Source organism: Carassius auratus, chromosome 17 (genome assembly GCF_003368295.1).
Source record: "Carassius auratus strain Wakin chromosome 17, ASM336829v1, whole genome shotgun sequence".
In the NCBI taxonomy this organism is placed as follows: Eukaryota; Metazoa; Chordata; class Actinopteri; order Cypriniformes; family Cyprinidae; genus Carassius; species Carassius auratus.
Genome location: NC_039259.1, coordinates 12,895,397 through 12,915,426, shown reverse-complemented (window position 1 = coordinate 12,915,426; position 20,030 = coordinate 12,895,397). Strand labels below are relative to the sequence as shown.

At 35.1% G+C, this 20,030-nt stretch overlaps 1 protein-coding gene across 3 annotated transcripts in view; it reads left to right on the top strand.

The window, feature by feature from the left end:
• The window catches only part of dtnbb (dystrobrevin, beta b), a 35,482-nt gene extending 15,452 nt beyond the window's left edge, over positions 1-20,030 (top strand). For 2 of the 3 annotated variants that reach the window (XM_026285891.1, XM_026285890.1), the window contains exons 11-20: positions 13,580-13,670; positions 13,915-14,000; positions 15,027-15,140; positions 15,931-16,027; positions 16,197-16,217; positions 17,698-17,851; positions 19,097-19,186; positions 19,269-19,322; positions 19,529-19,562; positions 19,661-20,030. In XM_026285891.1, coding sequence (XP_026141676.1) covers positions 13,580-13,670; positions 13,915-14,000; positions 15,027-15,140; positions 15,931-16,027; positions 16,197-16,217; positions 17,698-17,851; positions 19,097-19,186; positions 19,269-19,322; positions 19,529-19,542 — 721 coding nt within the window. In that variant the 3' untranslated portion in view covers positions 19,543-19,562; positions 19,661-20,030. Of the gene's footprint in view, positions 1-5,709; positions 5,785-13,579; positions 13,671-13,914; positions 14,001-15,026; positions 15,141-15,930; positions 16,028-16,196; positions 16,218-17,697; positions 17,852-19,096; positions 19,187-19,268; positions 19,323-19,528; positions 19,563-19,660 lie in introns of all 3 variants that reach the window. The other variant, XM_026285892.1, reaches the window with a different exon arrangement.

Below are 20,030 nucleotides of genomic sequence, written 5' to 3'. Positions count from 1 at the left end.
TGCTCAGTAGCGGACCTGGTATATTATTGCATTTGCTATGCAGAGTCACGAGTTGCTAAAAAAAAGAGCTAAGAGATTTGAAGCAAGATAAAATAGTTGGTTTCTTCAGCAAATGCATGCATTTTTTTTTTTTTACTCTTGTTTGATTATGTTTTTAATTTAGAGGTGTTATGTTATTTACAAATTTAACGGAGCATTAACCTTTTAGCGCTATCAAACTAAATTGCCGTGATGCATGCAGTACAACATCCAACATAATAAAACATTGTAGATTCACGTTCATCTATTTATTCTGTTAATTTTGCAGAGATGTCGCTAGAATCACATATTTCAAATGAGGTTGCATATTACTATTGGTCACACTTTATGTATTTATTTATGACTCCAAACATTTTGGCATATATCTCATTTTCCTGGCAGATTAATTTTTTCTCATGATTTCTATTATTTGATACTGCGTTGAAGAGCTATATGTCATCAGTTGCTTCAGTTTTGGTTAGAAACAGAAAACAAATCAGGATCCTCATTATTAGTGCTCTGCCCCGTCATGACCATCTCTTGCTCTTTGGGTAGCTGGCAGATCAGTGTAAACATGTCTGACTGCCCGTTACTGCCCCTCACAATTGGACAGCATAGTGTTCTTGTTGGCTTTGACCTCAAGGTGACATCCATCAACATGATCCTCCACATCCCACTGTCACAAGCTGCAGGCCGCCTCGTTCTGATTGGTCGTGGCAGAGTCAGAGAAAAGGAAAATCAGGTCTGCTCAGCCCCGTGAATCAGACAGACACAGGAACTCTGTGGGCAGCCTTGTTGTTGTTGTTTTAAGTGAGATGAATTTCTATGATGAACTGCTGGAGTGTTGTTTTTCTGACAGCTAATGGCATATGAACGCATGCCTTTCAGATCTTCTCCTGTTTGACAGATGGAGTTCTTTAGGACATGCTGAACCATAGGCAGGGACAGATGTCTGTGACTAATTTGCAGTGGATATAAATGAATCAAAATGGCGCAAAGCATATCGTTTCTTGAACCACTGACAGAATGTTTGTGGGTTGTATGGATGGTAAATAGGTCAGTGATGGACGCTCACAGATCTATTGAATCATTAGAAAAAACAATTCATGAAAAAAAGACTTGATTACACCTCTCCTATGATGAAAATATTCTTGAGTTAAGGATTAAAATTTATTATAATATTTTTGGGAGCATGAAAAAAAAATGTAAAAACCATTTTAATTCAAAAATACTTTTTTAGTTTGGGGGACGAAATGTTGTTCCTTTTTCAACTATGGTGTAAAAAACAAAAAAATGATATACCGATATATATTAAATCTTCTTTGTAGGAAGGTACTGGAGAAAGTCAATAAGGTCGATTTGATGAAATGTTTATAATTTAACTAAACTTGGTAACCAAATGTGCATTTGACGCTCCTCGTTCTTTTATTTGCTTAATCAGCATGAATTAATGTAAAGAAGCAGAAACAGACATGGATATATAAACAGCCAAGGTCATATAGCACTGATGTTTCTCTGCAGATGTGGGCCCTGAACCAGAGGCATATTTATAACTTTCAGCTGAGACGGGATATAAGATGCTTCATATTTCTCCAGCTCGGGCTCTGTGAAAGTACTCACTTCCCTGTAATTAACCAGAGGAGAAGAGCGCCTGTGAACGGCCCTTGATGTAATTCATTTGACCTCATAAAAAAGATGTGAGCGTGATTTTTGCCTTCCTCTCTGCTGAGGACAGAACATCGGGATGAATAAATCTACATTCGTAGCACGTCTGACATCTAAGACCTGTCAGTCTCTGGCTTTGAATCTAGAGGAGTTTGTTAATCAGAATTTAGGAGACGGATTCATCCTGGTTTGATCTGCTTGACGAATTTGAGTGGTTGGAGATTAGCTAAGATGTAGCATTTGAGGTTCAAATTAGAGCTGAAGAATCCCTATCTAGTTAGCAGTGGGTTACATTTTTAGGATCATACCGCACCATATGCACATTGATTGGAGAGATATATTGAATTAGAATGGCATCAAAGTTTCCCATACTCCCTTAATTTACCACATCAATCTAGCATTGAGGACTGCAGTAGTATGCTCTCTTAGGTGATGGCTCAGGGTTGACTAGTTCATTAGTTTAATTTAGTAGATTTATTTTGTCTTTATGAAGAAGCTTGCAGAGTGTTTTTAGTGTGCTGTCAGTGTTAAAGGTTTTTTTCTCCCATCTTTTTGATGCCAAGGATTCGCAAAATATGATTGTCTCCCTGGATCCCTACAGTACAAACCACTGCTTTTGCAAAAAAAAAAAAAAAAGAAATCAACAAAAAATTCACTACCAGCCTTATTCACTCCTGAAACGCATTATTAGTAAACATGCCAGATTACCTTGTCCAGTAAATGTACTACATGTGTTATTCACACACACACACACACACACACACACACACACGCACACACACGCATGCACACACACACACACACACACGCACACACACACACACACACACACACACACACACACACACACACACAGACACACACACACAGACACACACACACACACACACACACAGACAATGGTTTTCTGTTCTTTATCCATACTGCTTCCATTCACACATCAGCGCCAAAATGCCATATGCCAGGAATGACCTTTAAAGGGGTCAAACTGCCTATTTTATTATTTTTGTACCATTCTCTGTGGTCCACTTATAATTATAATGTCATCAAGATTTTTACATAAAAACATGTTATATCATAAATTAAATGAAGTAATAGGCTATTTTCGCTCCTGTTTAGGCCCCTCTCATTTAATTTGGCCTGGCAGATTCTAGACTTGGAAGTGAACGCCCACTACATGTGATTGGCTAAAAGTTGTGTATGTTTGACAGACTACATCCATCATAGACGGACGCTGCAGTGATTTAGTTTAAAAATGCAAAAACACATATAAAAAAAATTGTAATAGCAGACAAAGCAATAGTGATCACGTAATAAAATCACAAATTAATTACTCACACTCATGTAGTGTGACGTTGGATCCAATATATTTGGCACAACATCGTATTTTAGTATCAGTCTTTCTGAAAATGTACCTTTTTTGTAAACAAATCCGCAGTAAAATGGAGTGCACAAAGGACCAAGTTCGTACTGATGTGGTCTGGATCTTCATTAAAAATAAAGTTAATCCGTTCTTTCCCAATGTTAGGAAGACAATGCAAAGACGGTTTATCTGCAGCTTGGCACTGCATGGTGTCTTCTTGCATTTCTTTATCGTTTGGTTTCTGCATAGACATGTATAATTTACATTACATGCACGAATCTGTGAGCAGAGCTTAACAGCCAGTGATTACAGGCATTGGTTTTCTTCGTCAGAGGTGGTGCATAGCCACACTATTACATCATAGAGTGGCACATTCACTTTCTATACACAATGTAGATAATCGCTTTTCTTTGACACACAGGTTTACAGGTAAACAGCATGGAGTAACTGCATGGGCTCTATCAAAACTTTGTGATAGGCTTAAAAAATGTATGGAAATGGCTGTAAGAAGCATGTCTTAGGTGTCTAATTATGCAGAGCTAGATCAGACAAACTGTCAACTAGTCAGTTGTGGAAATATCTAGATTTGCACTTAAAGTATTAGACTATTGTTTTTGTGTAGGCTGCACTGCCTTCTGTAATAGTGTTGTAAATGAAGCTCTCCGCTGGAAAAGAGGGAATTGTTTGCTCTGGATTAGGACTAATGTGGGCGGCTGGAAACAAAGATCGGAGAATTTGAAATGTTCTTAGGGAAGAATATGAGTGGCTGAAAGTACTGTATGTGCATCTAAACAGAGGAGCCGGGAGGCTGGAAGAGAGAGAGAGAGAGAGAGGGAAGAGGAGAGAGCAAGAGTGTGTCTGGATCGTCACCGTGTCACGTGACTGTCAGGTTTCCTTGGAGACAGCAGCAGTGTTGTGCATTGAGATGCTCCTTCAGTTGAGCACAGAGCAGGACACGCAGCTGGACAGAGCGGTCACTGCTTACGTCTATCTGCTTGACAGACGGCAGCTCTTTGGCTTGCGGGAGGTGAGTGAGTAATTGCAAAGAAATGCATAATTAGAAAATTAGTCTTTTGTGTTCTTAACATGCAGTTATAGTAAACGTCTAGCATTGTTGTTGTGGATTTGCTTGCCATGTGTTGGATCACTTTGCTCGATGCTGGTCACTATTTCCTTCAAGGTCTCAGAAGGATGCCACAGCTCGTCTGCTCGGATTGCAATATGAGGACGTTTCACGAGTCGCGTGACACGATGCTAGCAGCCTCAGGGAACATTAACGTTAGGACGTCTCGGTAATGCTAATGCGCCGAACGTCTGAGCGACTCAACTAAGGAACGACATTCTTTGGATGTTTCCTTTCATTTAAAGAGATTGTGTTTTCGATCGCAGAAGACAAACACCTCATATATTAGCAAGGTTCGTGGAAAAACCTGGGAATATCAGGGACGTTTATAAATTCCGATTTTCAGACTAGGAAGTCACTGAAAAGTTATAGAAATTTCTGTAGTTAATATAGATTTTTCAAGTTGTGCTAAACTCTGATATTGAAGCTAGCTGTCCATTTATCATACATTTTCATTCAATTATGGAAAATTTTTGAAAATGTTTTAAACAACATAAAAGCACTAGATTAAAACAAAATGGTATAGAAACAGTTTTTACTCAGAATTTGATAGCAAATTTCACAATTATTTACAAAGAAATTAATATCACATTGAATTAAACAAACATTTGAAGTAGAAAGAATGAGATAGTATTTTTTTTTGTAAAATGTACTCCAGTAATCTTTCCGTTCAGTAAAGTTTTATTTACAATTTCACAAAAAATTACAATGTAATATAAGGAAGGGAAAGTTTTATTATTTTATTATACTATCCATTGATCATAAATAAGTGAAAAAGTATGGAAAACTTTTGTGAAAATGCATCAAACATACGGTTAAAAAAGAAAAAAGAAACATGAAAGAAGGAGATTTAAAAATGTGGTATAGAAACCGTTTTCACTCAGAAACTGATGTAATATAAGGAAAGGGAATTTTTAAGATGGTGACTTCCTTTGAATGGGATTTTCACAAAAAAAGTGGGATTTCTCGAAATAAGGCAAGCATGAAGGTCAACCCCTAAACCTCAGCATCACTGGGTAACCAGCAGATTGTATGAAAATGTACAAATAAGATTTTATAAATTAATAGGAATTAGCCACCAGTTTGCCAAAACCAAAAACAGTGAGTCGACAAAAAGCGATTTATAACATCAAAATGATGGAATAACCCTTATCAAATGAAGAGAGAGGTCCTGTCATGTGTGTGTTTATGAGGACCAGATGGATCCCGTGGCACTGTTTACTCACACAAATTACCTTCTGCAGTGTCACCCCCTCCCATTTCTCCCAGCCTTCTCCGATTTCTGCAGCTTTAATTAGACTTCCTCCAAACCCTTTTGTGGTCTTGTTAACTTAATTAAGTTTGGGCAAATGGCATTAAATGAAAATGTGTGCATCTGGAAGGCGATTATGATGAGGAAGTTTAATGTGCGCTCAAATGGTGTACTTCAAAAATAACATCACTTCTTAGAGCGGTTTGATGTCCCTCGCGCGCTTGGAAAGCTTGGAGCGTCATCCGTAGGTTTGTGTCTAGGCTTGACTGGAACTCTGTGATTTTGCAGTCAGCTGAGGCCAGTGGCCAACGCCATGAACGATACCGTTCTCATTTCCTCCGGGGCGCCCACACCTTCGAAAAGGTAAGCGCTCCACACAGGCTTCTGTCTGCATGCTGATGGTGTGTGTGTGTGTGTGTGTTTTAAGCTCCTCCACTTAAGCCTGTTATGTGAAATAGCTTGTTTTGAAATTATGCTGCATGTGGATGAGTAGAAGATTGTAGCATCTTTCTCTGGGCAGAATATTTTCCATGTTTATTGCATCGCTGCAGAATTAGGTTGAATGTTTGCCTTTCAAAGGCAGATGACTAAAAGCAGCGAATCGAGAAATTGTCCTGCTGTCTCCGAGCCCTCTGCGCGTCCCGAGCTGGGCTGCAGCCCAAGGTGATCCGGAAGATAAACTCTGATGGAACGAAAGCCTTATCTTGTAAATAGAGAGCTGGTCCGGTTGGCTTTTTCTGTTTTGTTCTGTTTACATTTGCCCAGGTTCCCAAGACCAATGCCTTTGTTTGTAGTCACGTGATCTTAGTTTAGGGTTCAGATTAGCTGAAAATGAAATTCCGTCATTTTCTGAATCTTTGAAGACTTGAGACTTTCATTCTTCTATAGAAATACCAAAAAAAAAAAAAAAAAAAAAAAAATTGAAGTAGAATGTTCTTGCTGCTCTTTTCCATGGAATAAAAGTAAATTGAGACCGATTCAGTTTCACAAATTACAATAGAAAGAAGTACCATAAAAGTAATATACTACTATATTTTGCATCTTCGGGTGCCATACAATAACTTCATTTGAGTAACAGAATGAAATTGAAGTTGTTATTCACTGAAAATCTTCCCAGCCATGGTGTTTTAGTATAGGGACCAATTCTCACTATTAACTAGTTGCTTGTTAGCATGACTATTATTAACATATTGGCTGTTTATTAGTGCTTATAAAGCACATTTTCTGCATGACCATAATATACGTCCCTAATCCTAAACTTAACAACTACCTTACTAACTATTAATAAGCAGCAAATAGAGGAGTTTACTGAGGCAAAATTAGTTTGTTTAGTATATAGTATAGTAGTTTATAGTATTGTATAGTAGTATGGTTTATTTTAATGGTGAGAACTGGACTTTAAATGAATTGTGACCTCAGTCGTAGTTGGGAAAATGAAAATTGTCTGTAATAATTTACTCATTTGCATGTTGTTGCAAAACTTTATGACTTTCTTCTGTAGAAAAGAAGATATTTTGAAATATTTATTTATTTATTTATTTATTTATCCGACCAAAACTGATTGGTTACCAGAATTCTCCAAAAATATCTTTCTTTCAGAAGAAAGAAATTACAGTACAAATAGTTTGGGATGAGATGAAGGTGAATACATGAGGATAGAAATTCCATTTTTGGTGCAAATGTCCCTTTAAAATTAAGTGACATTCATGATGACTTCATTTATGTGACAGTTTGTGAAGAGAATAATGCTTAGATGTACGTGGTAAAAAAAAAGTAGAACAGTTATTAGAGTTTGTTGTACATTCTTGTGGCAGTTTCTCAAGCAAAGGTTTCAGCAGCTGAAAAATGATCATGCCATCACTCCAGTATTTCATAATGTGGCATTTATAAGAGATGGATTGATGCAGTGTGTGAATTACACACAAAACTTTCAGATGGAGTGACAAAGTTCGGGCAGAAGTTTCTGCTAAGATTTTTCTTGCACATCCAAAATTGCCTCTAGCATTGGAAGCATCTTAATTTATTTTTATTATTTACATTCAAGCATGTGGTATATGTTTTTTTAAGTTACTTGCATTGCATTAAAGATATACTGTATCATGCATTCTTTGGAAATTGAACTTATGACCTTGCTCTACTTTTTGAGCTATAGAAATTCAACTTAATGACATGTAAATAGAGATACAGGTTTTTTTTTTCATTTTGCTTTCATTAACTAAACAGATTACTGTTGCTATAGTTTGATGTCTGTTGTACATTCTGAAGAGACTGTAGATGGTTCGCACTCTGAAAAACTAGACGACAAATTTGTGCATTCTCTTGTACATTCTGACAAATTTGTTGAGACATATACAGTATATGGTTTACACAAAAACAAAAAACAAAAAAGTTTTTCAGTGTTATTTTACTGTCACTTAAATACTTTTATAGTTTTTGGTAAATATTTAGTTCATTTTTGTTTTTATGTTTTTGTTTTTTCATTAACATTTTTGTAAAAGGTTTAGTGATTTGGTTATTTTTATTAACTTTTTTAATGTTAATATAGTTTTTATTTTTATCTCAGTGCTTCATTTGCAACTAGCTGGAATGAAAAAAGTTATTTCATCTAAAAGTAGCAATTTTGACTTCTATATTCAGAGCTTCATTAGTGGAATCAGTCCCTCTGAGCTCCCTCATACTGTAATTTGCACCTTGGTTTGATGAATTTCTTTCGAAAAGATACCTACAGAAACCCACGGTTTATTGCATAACATTTTGTATTTTATTACACTGGTGAGCTCTGGTACAAACACTTCCATCATCCGAAAATTCAGTCCCACTCTTTATAAGATCCACCATTCCCTGTTTATTTACAGCTGCTGCCAAAGCAGCCCGTTCCTCGCAGGCTTTTAGTGTGCTGCATGCCTTCATCTGAACACATATTAGAAAGTAAGCTGCTACATTTGTTGTCATGTGTCAGGCCACTGACAGTACTTAACATCGGGTGAATACTAAAACACATCGAGTCTCGTGGCAGCAAATCACTTGAATGGAGCAGATGTGGCATGTTTTGCTCAGAGAGGGGTTGGTTTGTGTCTATTCTGCTCTAAATATAGCCCAGCGTTACAGTTAACACTTAAGGACTACAGTTAACACTTCACCCTACATGATCAGAGTCAGTCTAAAAACAGCTGACTTTACTCCACTCTTTAACCTCAGGCGATTAAATGAGGTCTGTGGTGGAGGGAGATTGGAGATGTTTCCATCAATAATGTGCCACTGGTTATGAAATCAAAGACACAGACTGTCAGCCGCCCTGCTTGAACCTGTCACCCAACACCACAGTCTTACATTGCAACACACTGTCTGTGTGAGTATGATGTCTATGCCTGCGGAGCCAAAAATGTATGCAGAATTATACTGCACTTCATTCTGATCTCCACTCTTGTTTACTGGCGTCTGCCAAAATGGAGATGTTAGGGGACACAAGAAGTGCTCCTTAGCATTCTTATGTAATTACGCTGGCAACACTTGATTACGTTTGTCAGAGTCGTGGTGATTTTAAGCAGTCAATACCAATACCGGTGGAATTACGCCGATTACTAAAAGCATTCAGTCGAGAAATTGGCTGCTGTCTGTGAACCCTCGGTGCATCTCAGGCTGGGTTACAGCCCAAGGTGATCCGCTGATCGTTTATTTGCACGTGCTATCTGCATTGTTTTAGCACCTCATTCGCTAAAGGAATTATGCAAATCAGGTAAAGCTGCAAGTGCATCAACAAAATCTGTAATGAATGCAATTCCCGATCTTTCATGCCAGTTATAAATTGTTTATTATATGGAGGATTCGGCAGACTGCTGTGATCTGGCAAAGACCACTTTACTGGGACTCCAGCACTATTTCAGTCCAAGCAATGGGTTCGATTAAGTTGTGAGTGATTAGTGATTCAAATAACATTTTACACCAACACAAGTCAAATGTATTTATTATTATGAAGAACACACTCGTTTTATTATGTTTGGTCACATGACCCTTCAGAAATCATTCTAATATGTTGATTTGCAGATTTCCTTTATTATTTTGCTGCCTAATATTTTTATGTAAACCTTTTCTTCTTTTTTTTATGAATAGAAAGTTGAACAGCATTTGTTTGAAATAGGAATCATTATTATTTTACAGTAAATGTTTTTACTTTCATATTTTTAATTAATTTAATGTGTTCTTGCTGAATAATAGTATTAGATTCTTAAAAAAAATCGACCTGACCCCAAACTTTTGGTAGTCATAGAGGACAAAGTCTGTCAGTGTGTGCCTGTGGAATTAAGTCTCTGTATTACTACAATGCTGTAAAAGTTTGTTTTTAACATTTTTTTGTCTTTTAAATGTATTATCTTCGTACTGAACTTTTGACATTGCTGATGTCTGCCATATTGTAAGCCACTGATGATTTTGTTTGGACAGTAATGCAGTGCATTACAGCTTAATGAAGATGACTTTCCAAAAAGACATTGCTCAAGCAATTTATAAAACAGACAGCTTTATCTACACTTGCACACTGTTACAAAATCATCATCTTGTTCCACTTCAGTAGTGACACTTGGAACAAACCTGGGACGTGAGCTGGGTGACACACAAGTCGTTGTGTATGTGTGTGTGTGTGTCCTTGTTTATGCTACATGCATTGTAAGGACCAAATGTCCCCATAAGTATAGTAAAACCTGAATTTTTTTGACATTTGACCAACCTGTGGTCCCTACGAGGGAAAGAAATGAATGCAAATAGTAAATGATGTTTATCTGAAAGTGTAAAAATGCAAACAGGTTTTCTGTAAGGGGTACGTTTTGGGTTAGGGGATAGAAAATATTATTTGTGTGTGTGTGTGTGTTTTGTGAAAGAAAAATTAAAAAAACTAAAAAATCTCTTCTCAAACCTTCAGCAACAAGATACTTTGTGAAACTTTGTGAGCCTTGAGCCTTCTCAAGCAGTGTATTTTCTCTGTCGAAGTCATTTTGGGTGTGATTGCGTGGCCTTATAGGAACATCAGAGCTGTAGGCGGGACAGTGAGCGCGAGCGAGTCTCTCTGCTGACGGGTCGGCCTTCAAGGACAAGTGGCCTTGTGTCGAATTTATCGCCTGCTGGGTCATGGCCAGTCTTGCTGCCAGGACAGAAATATCATTTTCCATTTGCTCCGAATGAGTTTTTAATTTGAAGTTAAGTGAGTATTGACCACCTGTCAGTGGATATGAAATCATAGACTCCAGCTCTATCACAGTCTCGCCGTACAGCGAGTGTTCATATGCTCTCCGTGTCCTTTACCCACTTTTGGATTGGAAAGGGTCAAGAGTGTACTTTTTTGTTTTATAGAATGTAAAATGATAGAATTAGATTTTGATGGCCATCGTTTGTCTTCTCTCTGACCCTTAAACTATTCTTATGACTTAAACTATTCAAACTAATAACTATATGAACTAGTTTGTTTGTTAATATTTATCATGATTGGCTGATGTTCACACTGTCACTTCTAGTTACCATATATTATTTTATTTTGGCAATAAAGTTGAGGTGATGTAATCTGTTTTGATAGTATTTTTTACCTTTTTCTGCACTGTATAGAGGAAGCATGGAAACTATGTGCCATCCATTTTTCTATTTTCCATAAAAGGCGCTGCAAGTTTGGACGGTTAATTTTTTTCACAATTTTGTGGCTGGTGAATCACAAACATGCGCCTCGATTGCTTTGGTCTGTCTATTTAATTTTTAGATTGTGTTATTACTTAGTTTGATTTGCCTTTTATTTTGTTTAGATGCACTTTTTTATAAGCACAGGAAAATCACAAAATAATAATAATATATTTCTGAATTTATAATTAATAATGTAATAATTGGAATTCATTGTTTAATGTACTATTGCATAACATTTAGATTTTAGTAATTTTTAATACTTCAAATGCAGTTTTAAACATTGAACATTTTAGTAGTAGTAGTAATAATAATAATGATAAATGATCGTTACAATCATTCTGTATTATTTATCATTATTTTTAAATTTGAGTATTCTGAATAAAATGTACATATTTGGAATAACATTTTAATGATTGCATATTACCTTAATGTTACATGTAATGTTGTGAAATAAATAAATAATAGTAATTAATTTAAGTATTTTTTTATATTTCAAACGAATATTCTTGTAATATGTTGTAATAATAATAAAAATATTTCAAATGCAAATTTAATAAATGAATTTTGTTATAATTTCAGAATGGAAAATAAATAACATTTTTATAATTATTAGCAGCAGTAGTAGTAGGCTATTGTTGTTGTTATTATATTATTTATAATTATTTTATTTTAGTAATGTTTAATACTTCAAATACAGTTTAATATAATTGAATATTTTATCATTTAACATCAAACCTATTTGTCGAAAGTCATTTACGCATTTCTTTGCGTAAAGCTGTTTAATGAGTAAAAATGACCCAGAGCACCTTTAAGTGTCAGTATAAGGGTCTAACAGTTGCTGTCGGGTGACATATCAACAAGTGGATCCTTCTCAGCGTGAAACTGATCATTATAAACAGCATGTCTGTCTGTGAGACGTCTGGCATGAAAACATCCCTCTTAATGAACGACTCCGCTGAGACTGTGAGAGTTCAGGGAGGTCACGGCGCAGGGCCTCAGACACTGACACAGCAACTCGTTTATTATCCTATTGTATTATCAGACTGATGTAATATTTGTGTTACATTTGATTGATGAATGCGGCGTATGCAAGTTGATAAATGTGTGTTTTTGTGTGGTGTCTAACTCGCAGAATGTATACACATTCACACATATGCGCACGTAATTCACTCCTAATTGTAGAAAACTTAATGAGGAAGAAAAACATATGCTCCGTCATCTGCTCCAGCCATATGCCAAACCCTATAACATAACAGCCAGCACACTACCAGAGCCTATGCATTCACTTCTCTGCATCCCTTCAGACACAAGGGACCTGCTCTGAGGATCTTAGATGGATGAAAACGCTAATACTCATGTATTACAAATAATCGAATGTAATTATAAAAAATGTATCTATATAAAATTGATGAAATTATATTTCCTCTGGCTCAGTGGTAGAGCATTGTGTTGGCAGCGCAAATGGTTGTGGGTTCAATTCCCAGGGAACGTGCATATTGGTAAAAAAAAAAAAGTATACCCTGAATGCACTGTTAGTTGCTTTGGATAAATGTAAATATTAGAAAATAAAAATGCTAAAAATATGATTATAATATTTTATGTAATTATATTAAAAACATTACTCAAAATTTGACACAAAAATGTGGAAGATAATATAATAATCATATATCCAGCTAAATATTTTTTTTTACTTTGTCTACAATAAATGTATATAAAATTGTTAGTAAAAATTATTTACACAATATTCATTTAAAATTCACTTGAACAATTTAGAAAGTCTATATTATATTATACTATATAACATTATAACAATATTTACTCCAAAATTGTTAAAACATTTTTTTATTAAAAAATATATTATATATCTTGATTTTGTGCATATAAATATATAAAATTGCTGTAATTTAATGAACAATGAAAATATTTACTCAAAATAACAATATCGCAACATATATTATATTATATTTATTATTTTATATTATATTATATAACAAATGTCTGTAAAACCTGTAAAAATTTCTGTAAAAATTAAATAAACCGTTACAAAATATTAACTCAAGATTCACTACAAAATTTGAATAAAAAAATATTAGATAAGATGAGATGAAAATAGGATTGATAAAATATAATATTATTTTAATATTAAAATGTATATCATAAACTGTAGATTATGAATAGTTTATAGCTTTGGAAGCCATGATGTCAGAGTAGCTAATTATGTTATGTTATGTTATATTATATTATTTAAAGTGTAATAGTATTAAAATAAATGAAATGATGTATCATGGCTGTACTTAATATGCTTTGAGCTAGGAGTATGAGTGTATGTCTTCTATCTTGAGCATCCACGTTTTAGAGTATCTTCCCCAGACCTGTTTCCTGATGCTCATCTATCATCTCAGATGTTTCATTAATCATGTTGATTTCTGGAACACACATCACGCTCCATCCCTCTCGTTGTCTCTCTTCTCATTCTGTCTCTCCGTCTGGACTGTAGCACCCTTGAGAGTCCCAGCAGACTGGATGAAGAGCATCGTCTGATCGCGCGCTACGCTGCTCGTCTGGCAGCAGAGGCCAGCAACTCCACTGTGAGACTCACTTCACACACACACTCCTGTACTGTACAATGCAAGGAAAAAACACCTTGTTGCTGACGTTTTCAGAGAACACTTTTTTACTCTGTGGAATGTATTGAAAATCAATAGCATGTTTAGTAATATTCATTTGTGTACATCTGGCTTTATGCGCCATATTTTTATATCTGTTCATTTATTGGCATCTTTATAATTAGTTTTGAGCATTATCAGCGATGCTAATTATTTTGTCTTTTAGCAATGCCCTCCATCTGATCTGAGTTTCAACTTTGATGCTAATAAGCAACAGAGGCAGCTCATCGCAGAACTAGAGAATAAAAACAGGTAAAAACATTTCTTCAAGCTAAATGAAAATAAGTCATTATGTATTCATATTTACTGTGCCGTAAAAGAATAACGATAATTGAAATGCTGTAATCATGTAATATATTTACTTATTCAACCGATAAAAAAATGTATGATTTAAATTAAATATTTTAATATTATTAAGAGTTATATTATACAGAAATAGCAGTAATAATAATAATAATAATAATAATAATACAATTATACATTCAATTATTCAAACAAAAATAGTTTCAGTATTTAAATATTATTTACAATTGACACTTATCAATTACAGTTAATGAAATCATATAATAATTATTATTAATATTTTAACATACTTGAATATTCGAACAATAAAATCATCATGAATTACATTTAACCAAATTATATAATGAAGATGATAATGATAATAATAATAATAATATATTTAATTATTAAACCGATAAAAACATAATTTAAATTAAATATTTAAATATGATTAAGAGTTAACTATATTATACAGAAATAGTGATAATAATAATAATGGTTATACATTCAATTATTCAAACTAAAAATACTTTAAATATTTAAATATTATTTACAATTAACACTTATTAAATACAGTTAATGAAATCATATAATAATAATGATTATTAATATGTTAATATACTTGAATATTCGAACAATAAAATGAGAATTAATTACATTTAACCAATGTATATAATGAAGGTGATATTGATAATTATAATAATGTATTTAATTACTCAACCGATAAAAACATTACATATTTAAATTAAATACTTTACTGTTATTATCAATTAAATGATATAACAACTATAGTAATAATGTCTATTATAATTATTATGTATAGTTGTATAGTATATTGTTAATTAAAACATTTATTGTTTTATTAATAATAATAATTATTATTATTGTAATTATTAATATTATTGTTAAAGTCAAGAGTGATTAATGAGACTGTGTCGAGTGCTTTCAGTAGGTGCCAGTGAGGTTCATTTTGGTTTCTGTGTGTGGTGCATTAAGGGAGATACTGCAGGAAATCCAGCGTCTGCGTCTGGAACATGAACAGGCTTCTCAACCCACTCCAGAGAAAGCCCAGCAGAACCCCACTCTACTGGCAGAGCTACGACTGCTGCGGTACACACACACACACACACACACACACAAAACAACAGAATGCATGTAGTATTAGAGTTCAGAGTTGTAAAGAGGAAGCGTTCAGTGCTAAATTAGTGTTTCACACCGTTTGAGGTTATTAGGAGCAGAACAGGTTTTAAATGGACTGGGTGGGATCTCACTCCCTGTAGTCATTGTTCAAGTCATGTAGACAGAGTACCTTTTATAGGCACCAGAGGGCATGTAGGAGCCAAATTAGCTTTCTTAATGATATGTTGGTCTCATTAGATGAGTGAATGAGCACATTTCCATTATGTTGTGTTTTGTGACATCTTTGTTTTAGTTTCATGGAGATTTAGTCACATTATGTGCAGTCTGAGCAGTACGACTCCATTTGAAAATGTATATGAAAGGGGTCATATTCTACACTTTTGTCATGATTTTTTAATGTTAATCAGGATTTCATAATCTAGTTTTCAATTTTACCATTAGCCGTCATCATTCAAACCCGTTAAAGCTTTGTTTTTGGTACTGTATCTTTAAGAACAAAATATGCAAATATCTTGGTTCTGAAGTCAGTGCCATTATAGCATGAGCCGTTTTTGCCACTTAGTTTTTATAAATTGTATGAGTGGATTATGGAGGAAGCTTTGCATTATGAACATAGTACAAGGAGCTTTTTATTTCTAAAAGCAAAGACAATCCTGTTTTCCATCATATGTGCCCTTTAAGTCGTGTATATTTGGCAGTCATTGATTTTTATGATTCATATGGTGATTTACTTATTCATTTTGTTTGTCATTTGGTTCAGGCACAGAAAAGACGAGTTGGAGAGGCGCATGTCGGCCCTTCAGGAGAGCAGGAGGGAACTGATGGTCCAGCTGGAAGGTCTCATGAGGCTGCTGAAGGTACAAAACTTGTTGGACAACAATTTGGCTCTTTATTTCCCTCGGCCTCGGCATGTATGAAAACTTCATTTGTTTGCTCTGTTTTTTTCTGCACCTTTCTCTTCCCCACCGCGGTCTCTCTGACGTGTCTGCTTTCTCTCACTGTCATCTCTCATCTTCTGGCTGACAGGATGAAGAGCAGAAACAGGCAGTAAGTGTTCTTACACAGTTCTGCAGTCCTAGAGTAAACATGCGGGGTCACAGCTGCAGAAGTCTGAACTCACATATGTGTTGTGTATAGCTAAACAGGCATTTTCCAAAAAGTGATAGGTGAAATATTAACAGGTTGCATAACGACGAACAATTTAGAAGATCGCTGACAAAAATAAAACCTTCTGTCATTATTTACTCACTTTAGCTTACTTTCTTCTGTGGAACTTATAATGAGATATTATAAAGAATGTTCAGGCTGCTCTTTTCCATGCAATGAAAATGAATGGGATTTTTTTCCAACCGAGCTCTGGAAACAATGAAAATGCTATAAATATACTTGGAAATCAGTTCATGACTCATTTGACTGCCATCATATAGCACTCACACTGGATCTTAATTGTTTTAATTATCATGTGTGAATGTTATAATGACTTTACCATCATATAACACTCACAGCAAATCCTAAGAAATATTAATAATTTAAGTTCATTATAATTGATCTTAACTTTGCACATATTATATATATACATACATATATATGTGTGTACTTTTTTTAATTAAATAGACAAAATATTTACTCAGAATTATTTACAGATATTTGATTGTATTTGATCTTGTAATGCAATTTTTAGCAAATCTAAAAAAAGAATGTAAAATTTTAAGTCCGTGTACATTATAATACTGTAATGACTACATTCACAATATTTGCTTTATTTTTTTTATTTATATAGACACAATTGCTTTGTTAGTCATTGGCTGTGAACTGAAAATTATTATCTGTATCTTAATATATTTTAATAGAGGTGCATTTATATTTTTTTTGTCATTTTTGGAGCATCAGACCATTGTGTTCCACAAAAGATAGAAAGTCATTTAGGCTTGAAATGATGTAATGGTAAGGAAATGTTTACAGAATTGATATTAAAAATGGCTGATAGGGGAAAGTTGCTTAATAAGAATAAAGCATGAGTATATCTCGTGAGCTTATTGCAGACTGTCTCTGTGGGTGATCTCTGTCACGTCTGCTCCTCATAACGAGGACATGAAGCTCCCATTTCCAGTCAAGTCCCACTGCTTTGTTCCTGTGACCCAGGGAGGGACCACGAGCCGCATGTGTCCCTGCCAAATATCAGAGACCTGCTCTCCTTTCATCAGGGCTAAGCACCTCACGTCTAATGTGACTGCAGTCTGGCCAGCCATCTGCTGTCTGGCAGTGGGCCACAGGCCCTGGGCCCAGCATCAATCTGTGGGACAGTGCGGCTCTTTTCTACCCTCCTTTTGCTCCTCTAATGGCACTTGCATGATGCTCAGTGAGCTCTCAGGCCAAAGATGTATGCACTACAACCTAAAGAAACAGAGCAGATATGTATCGGCATGTTTGCAGTACTAGCTTCAGGGAGCGAGGGACCAATGGAGGTTCAGGTTGTTATAAATCTAGTGTCATTTGTGCATTCTCCTTCCTCATCTCCCTCCTGCAGACGGGGAGTTCGCCCCACTCATCTCCCAGCCACAGTGCCAGCTGCACCATGCCTATGCCCATCCGCTCCACCTCAGCCGGCTCGACCCCCACACACACGCCCCAGGACTGCCTGGCAGGGGTCGGAGATGACGTGCTGGATGCCTTCTCTCAGGGTCAGAAGTGTCAAACTTTGCATTGACATTATCATCCACATAAGATGTTTGAAGACGTTTTGAAGAAATCTAGAAGATGATTAGAGGATGTTTAGAAGATGCTTAGAAGATGGTTAGAGGATGCTTAGAAAAATATTAGAAAATATTTATAAGATATTCAGTAGATGTTTAGAAGATGAATACATTATCTTTAGAACTTTTTAAAAAAAATGGTTAGAAGATTTATAGAAAATGTGTAAAACATGTTTGGAAGATGATAAGAAGAAGATTAGAAAATGTTTAGAAAATGTTTAAAAGATGATTAGAAGATAATTAGAAGATGTTTAGAAGATGATTAGAAGATGATTAGAATGTGTTTAGATGTTTAGAAGATGTTTAGAAGATGATTAGAATATGATTTAGAAGACGTTTGGAAGATGTTTAGAAGATGTTTGGAAGATGATTAGAAAATGTTTAGATGTTTAGAAGATGTATAGAAGATGATTAGAATATGATTTAGAAGACGTTTGGAAGACGTTTGGAAGATGTTTAGAAGATGTTTAGAAGATGTTTAGAAGGAGAGAAAAGTTTTAGATGTTTTTTTAGATGTTTAGAAGATGATTAAAAGATCTTCAGAATGTTTTTAAAAATGGTTAGAAGATGTATAGAAAATGTTGAGGACATGATTAGAAAATGTTTACAATATGATTAAAAGATGTTCAGAAAATGTTTTGAATATGTATACTAGATGTGTAGAACATGTTTAGAATAGCATTAGAAGATGTTTAGAATAATTTTAAAAGATGATTACGAGATATTCATAACAAGTTTACAAGAGGATTAGAATATGTTTAGGGGAAGAATGTCCAAACCAATCTTTTCCATAAAAAGGACAGGGGCTTTTAGTACTACAAAATACCATAAATGTAGTCTATACAACTGTTATCTACAATATTCTAAGACAGGGGTACCAAACTCAATTCCTGGAGGGCCGGAGCTCTGCAGAGTTTTGTTCCAACCCTGCTCCTACACACATACCATGTAGTTTTCAAATAAGCCTGAAGAACTTGATTCATTGGACCAGGTGTTTTTTAATTAGGGTTGAATCTAAACTAGGCAGGGCTCCGGCCTGACACCCCTGGTCTTAGACATCTAATGCCATTTGATAGCTCTGAGTGAGGAACAGACTGAAATTTAAGTCGCTAAATTAATTTTGGATTGATATATTATAGCTCTGGATCTTGTTTTTGCTCTTCTTTCATCCAGGTGTACCGAGAAATCTCCGTAATGATCTTTTAGTGGCTGCAGACTCCATCACAAACACTATGTCGTCACTTGTGAAAGAACTTCACTCAGGTACTCTTGTACACTCACTTCTCTCCTCTAAGTACCCACTTTGTGATTTGAGTGGTCATTTGAATGTTTGTACATTTTGCAGTGGATGACGGTTTGGAGGAAGAAGAGTGTAACATGCGAAATGGAAGAGAGAAGGGTGAGTACCAAAGGCTCTTCTTGCCATTTTACCCTTATTTCTTACTTATTCCTTTACTTCTGTTCTCTCAGAATTACAACATGTAATATTGGTGCATTCCTAATTATTTAAAGATATTAAACTTCCACAGTCACCAGCTTATAGCATGTAGTCATTAGTTGACCGTAGTTTCTCGGTTTGATTGAGGCCTTTTTTCTTTCTTCTAGCTGAGTCAGAGTAAAAGAATATAGAATATTTCATGTAAGTATAAATGAGTACATTGTCTAGTCCTGCCTTTAAAGTGCAATGTACTTTGGAGCCGTTATGACCCCCTAACCTTAAATTTGTGTTTTGTCCAGTGTCATCGCTGAAGCATTCTGGGAAAAGGCACTTCACCCCTTCATTCTAAGCCCCAGGAAACAACCAGCGGCATTAAAAGCTCTCTGGCATTCGCACATAGACAAATGCATGCTCTTCCCCAACTGGGTTTCACTGTGTGAAACAAACTCTTCATCACACCTTGCATAGAGCAAGTTGTATTTATTAGAAAGTATATAAATATAAATATATATATAAATCTAGCTCTATGTCGATCTGTATAAATCCATTGTTATCAAATTACCCATGAGAATGGCTTGTTTGTGCTTTCTTAAAAAACCTTTATGACTTTGTGATTACTACTCTCTGAAACGAACGCACTGTGCATCTTCATGACGTCACTCAAATGGA